The sequence below is a fragment of the Sarcophilus harrisii genome, chromosome 2, assembly GCF_902635505.1.
Source record: "Sarcophilus harrisii chromosome 2, mSarHar1.11, whole genome shotgun sequence".
Lineage (NCBI taxonomy): Eukaryota > Metazoa > Chordata > Mammalia > Dasyuromorphia > Dasyuridae > Sarcophilus > Sarcophilus harrisii.
Window position 1 is genome coordinate 382483561 of NC_045427.1, and position 5531 is coordinate 382489091.

General features: G+C 40.1%; 1 protein-coding gene across 1 annotated transcript; it reads right to left on the bottom strand.

Annotated features, from left to right (window-relative positions):
- Positions 1 to 916: 916 nt before the first annotated feature.
- SMIM3 (small integral membrane protein 3) lies at positions 917 to 1727 on the bottom strand. Its single transcript, XM_031953516.1, has one exon. The coding sequence runs from the start codon at positions 1716 to 1718 to the stop codon at positions 1536 to 1538; it is 183 nt and encodes a 60-aa protein (XP_031809376.1). The 5' UTR covers positions 1719 to 1727; the 3' UTR covers positions 917 to 1535.
- Positions 1728 to 5531: the final 3804 nt, after the last annotated feature.

Below are 5531 nucleotides of genomic sequence, written 5' to 3' on the forward strand. Positions count from 1 at the left end.
CTCCAAAGATATTTATGGATGAAAGAAAAAAAAATCTTAGATATGCTGATCCTATTTTTATTTATTTGGCTGAGGCAATCGAGGTTAAGTGACTTGCCCAGGATCACACAGCCTAGGACAATTAAAGTGTCTGAGGCTGGATTTGTACTCATTCCTCCTGACTTCAGGGCCAGCACTTGATCCTGTTATTTTTAATGGTAATTAAGAGGCCATCAGGAAAACAAGAACACTAAATAAAAAGCATTCTTTTGCACTGATTCTAAAATGTGACATGGAAGAACTACTCCACTAAGACTTATTTGACCAATTGTGTTGATATTGGACAAATCACTTAACCTCTCCAAAGATGTCAATATCCTGCCTAAGGCCACACAGCTCACAGGCAAAGTCAGAGTCAATGAAATCACACACCTGATCCCAAAGAGAAAAAAAAATTAGGACACAGCCCTTGAGGATCATATATAATCATGGGCTGATATAGAATAACGCAATAGTGCATATCCTGCTAAGGCTAGCCTTAGTTATCTTTGGAGAGGTACCAGATTTCTGTGTGCCCAGAAGGATAATAGAATCTCTACCCAAGTAGCTCTGGTTTTCAGATTCTGTATGGTAACAGGAGCAAGAATTTAGGAAATGCTATATTCAAGCTTCTCTGATCCAAATTTTTTACCTTCTTCCAGCTTAAGATACCATCACAATGGTTTAAGACATATGCTCTTGGTTGTTGAGCAGGACCAAACCTCTGGAATAGCCCTCTCCCCAAATATATCCCAAGGGACTATCAGAGAGCCTGAGATCTATGAGCTCTTTGAGAGCTGGGACCCCTATTTTTTTTTTTTTGCCTTTCTTTATATATCTCTAATACTTAGCAAAAAGCTTGACCTCTAGTAGGTCCTTAATTGACAAATAATAATCATTTCTTTGGGCAATATGAGTATATAGCATTTTATTAAAATACTATAAATAGTATTTTATTAAAATTTAAATGTACTAAAAAGCAAAGGGACTTAAAACTATGAGCTAGGACTTTAGCTAATTTACAACCAACTAAGAACAACATCCAACCAGGAATTTAACATGATAGAAAACTTGGTAGGGGGCTTCCCAGAACAGGGAATCACTTTGTTGGTGATTGGAGGAATTTATACTTTTAAAGGGATGTAAGAAGAAGGAAGTGTAACTGCTTGATCATCCCTGTCCCTGCTCTTGAAGCATCTCCAATTTCCAGAAGTTTCAGCCCTGGGAGACTCCACCTTATATCTTGTACATCCTGAAACTGGGCCCAGTCTGCTTGACAGAAGGAGACCAGCCCTGCCAGAAAAGCTTCCTTCCTCCAACACTGTTGTTAGTGCTTACGGAGACATGCATCATAAAAGGCATTTTCATGGACAAGATCTAGTTCCATTTAGTAGCTTCAAACCATTTTCCATAACGAAAAGGCTCTCATCATCTCATCAGAGGGGAAGTTTTCTGGGACATTTTCAGGCATCAAAAGTCCAGTCTAGGATCCCACCCATCCCCAGCATCTAGCAGCTTCAAAAGTCCTGATTGAGTATGAGATGAGTCCGAATTCGATAAATGATGACAGCCGTGGCCGGGCACAGCACCAAGGAAGTCATGATCACGATAGTGGCCAGGATAATGAGGACAATGACCCAGATGTCCAGAATGTGCTTAGGCAGTACTGCCTCTGGGGAGGCTTGGCTGACAGCATTCATGTTGATTTACCCTGTGAAGAGAGGAAAAGGTTACTGTGCATAGAGTGTCTCCACTTCTTCTGTACAATGTTACCTTATTAAACATTCTCAAAGACCACTTTTATCACACCATCCACCCTCCTGCTTATCAACAAAATGGAGATAACAACAAATCTACCTCAGAGGGTTGTTGTGAAGATGAAATAAGCTATATATGTGAAGTATTGTGCAAATATTAAAGTATTACATAAATGCTAGGTTATTAGGATCAATAATTATTACTGCTGCCCAAAAGGATCATCTTGCACTGGAAGAACATCAGATTCCATCTAGCCTAAATTCATCATTTTACTGATGAGGAAATTAAATCCTAGAGAGGCTGTGACTTACAGGTAAACAAAGGAGGATTTGAACTGCCATTCTCAGAATCCAGAAGCATGATTCCCTCCTGCTACCTTCATATTCCCATGTAAACACTCCACCTACTGTTTTAGGTTCAAATTCCTCTGCTTGAAGGAATTATAAATTGAATAGATACCCATCATTTGGTGAATGGCTGAATAAGTTATGAGATATATATTCTAAGTTGTACAGATGAATTTGGGAATAACCAGAGGAAAACCTGAATCAAGGTCCTTGGGAACACTGTCTTGGCACACTGACTGGATACTAGGCAAAAGGATTTGGATTACACTTCCAACCATTAGGCTGGTCTGAAAAGGCCTTTTCCTAAGGCTTTTTTTTCTAATATAGTGGGAGTCACAGAGAAGAGATTGAAAGGAAGGAGAAGAGATGGTATTTCTATAAGTATTCTTTACAAGTTCCTAATTTAGATGGAAAGGCCCATGCTCAATGCACTTCCATGGCCCCCAACATTTTCTAAAAATGCCCCTTAGAAACTTGAAATACAGCTGCAAGATAGGGCAGAATAGTAAGATGTGAAAACTCCATAAATACAGGACACATAGGAGTGCCTCCAAAGTCTGTCTTCAATCATGGCAACAGATATGGTTTCAAAGTGCTTTGCTATAAAAGATTATCTGAGTTTTGATTAGGAAGGATGTTCCAGGAAAAATGATTCACTCTAACTTTTTGATTATCATATCCCCTCACCAAAATATTTATGACAACACTTCATATGATAACAAAAATCTGGAAACATAATAGAGACCCGTTGGCTGGAGAATGGCTGGACAAACTGAGGCACATGAATGTAATAGAATAGCACTGTACTATAAGAAATAAGGAATAAAGAATACAGAGAGGGGGCAACTAGATGGCCCAGTGGATAGAGCATGGGCCCCGAAGTCAGGAGGACCTGAATTCAAATCAGATCTTAGACACTTAACACTTCCTAGTGAAGTGGGAGGGAAACTGTTTCCTTTACTGAAGCTGTGTTCCTAAGATTATCACTCTGAAACTGTGTTCCTTTATTGAAACTGTATTCCTTTTTGATCTGAGAGATCAAGATCTCCCAGGCTCCAAGGAGTCTAGAGAGAGGGCCCACCCTTTCAAGATGAGAGAAGCAACACTATCAAGGGCAAATCAACTCCCAGTGATCTTTTTGAAATTCTAAATTTTCATTCAATTGAGAAATCCTGGTCTGATCAGTTCAGGCTGTCCCAGCGCCCCACCAAGAGCTACCCATATAACAGGTTTCCTCAAACTCACTCCTTGCAGAGGCCCAAGCAGTTTGCTAGGATCCTCTACCTACTGAGAAGGAATTCTCTTCTCAGTGCCAGATTCCATTTCCCTAACAACACTAAACCCCTCTTTACCTCTTGTCAGGATTTCTCTGCTAGATTTCTCTGCTAGGAACTTTATCTTTCTCTCTATTAGGACCTTACCAAGAAGGAAGTCAGTCTTTCTAGCAAAGGCCAACTTCTCAGTGCCAATAAACTTCTTTTTGCCAGTCTAACTTTTCAGGTTCACAAATTCTTTTATGAAGGGCCTGTGCTGACCAGAAGGGGTTCCCGCAACTCTTTTTTTGCTGAAGCAATTGGGGTTGTGACTTGCCCAAAGTCACACAACTAATGATGAGGTTTGGTGCAGAGCAGAGAGTTGTGGGAACCCCTTCTGGTCGGCACAGGCAATGTAAATACAAAAACAATAGAAAATTAATGTTAAAAATTACCAAAAAATTATGCAAAGAAGAAATATGAGAAGATACCTCACATACACACACACACACTCTCCTATGCAATAGTGGGAAGTCTCCAGGTATGTAATAATGATGTAAACAGATCTTTTGGGGGGAAATGGTGTAAATTGTGTCCCCTTTAAGCTTTGGGGAGGCCTGAAACTGTGTCTGCTTTAATCTGTGGGAGAAGGGTGATTTGGGGTCTCAACCTCTCCTCTAGGAGGGACTACACCCTTCCCAAGAGAAGTAATCTCTTTTCAATTGGAAATCTCAGTTTGGGGCATAGTCAAAATTGAGTGCCTCAAAATCCCAGTTAAGTAATCTCATTCAATTTTGAATTGAATTGAATTGAAAATCAGTCTTTCAGGAGTTGTCCCTCTCCCCCCCACACCTTGAGGCCAAAGATCAAAGCAACCCCAATATATCTAGGGCTGTATGCCCAGAATCTTTGCAGAAGTCCTAATAGGATTTTGCTCACTGCTGAAGATATTTTCTTCTCAGTAATAACCCACCTTTGCTATATTCCTAACAGGGCCTTGCCTGCTAAGAAGGCTGTCTTCCTAGCAAGCTGTCTTCTTAGAGTAAATAAATCCCATTCTTTACCACAAACCTCATGCCTGTATTCATTGGGGTTTGTGAATTCTTTTGAAAAGCCTGACAACTAGCTGATCTCTTACCCTCAATTCTTGTACCTTATCAATATTACTAATATTTTTAAATTTTTTCAATGTATTGATTAGTTTTGCTGATTTTTTCTTCTGTTTTTTTTTTCTTCTTTTCTGCTCTCTATGATAGCCCCCTGAAAGGGAAAAAGGAAAGGAATATAGTACTCTATAACTGGAATGGTTTTATCCTGAACCTTTTTCCTTCCTCTCTTTACCTAGACCAGACCCAACTCTTTGGATCTTATCCTTCCTCCTTTCCTTTTAATCCATCTTTATAATTAGCCGTTCATTGCTAAAGTTTTTTTTGTTGTTGTTACTTAGTCATTTTTCAATTGCATCTGACTTTGTGAGGCAAAGTTTAAGTGACTTGCCCCGAATCACACAGCTAGTAAATATCTGAAACCAGCTTTGAACTCATAAAAATAAGTCTTCCTGTTATGCCACAGTTCTCTTTTATTGTCCTGACTCGGTTTCCCTAATTATCTTGACCCAGTCCTGACTCAGTTTCTCTAAGTGTTCTGCCTCAGTTTATAATTGTCCTGAAAAACCTCCTCTCCCTCTTTATCAGAATATTTGATAAGGATAAAAGATCTTATTTTTTAGAATATCAGAATATTTCTCCCCATCCTAAGCTACCAGAATGTCTGATACTGTCTTATCAAGATGCCTCTCCCCATCTCCGGGGTGCCTCCCCCTATTATGTCATCCCTGTCTCCGATGGCTCACCCCACCCTGTCAGAGTCCCAGTCCCCTCTCAGCACCCTGACTCTGCCCCTACTTCAGTTTACCCCCTGAGTCTGAGCCATGTGCATATATGTCATTAAGGACTCAGATTGTTTGCTGGATTCCTGGAGACGATAGTCTCATTCAGCCCTGGGACCAAACCATGGATCCATTTGGTCCCAGTAAATCTCTCCCTTTTAAATAAATTATTAAATACTCTCTAATCTCTATCTTGCCTCTGTTTCTCCGGCATTACATCCCTTCCAGTCCTTCCAGGCTCAGCACTCTACTGAACTACCTAGTTGC

Excerpts from the sequence above, each read along its gene's own strand:
- SMIM3 (XM_031953516.1), bottom strand. The coding sequence starts at position 1,718 with ATGAATGCTGTCAGCCAAGCCTCCCCAGAGGCAGTACTGCCTAAGCAC.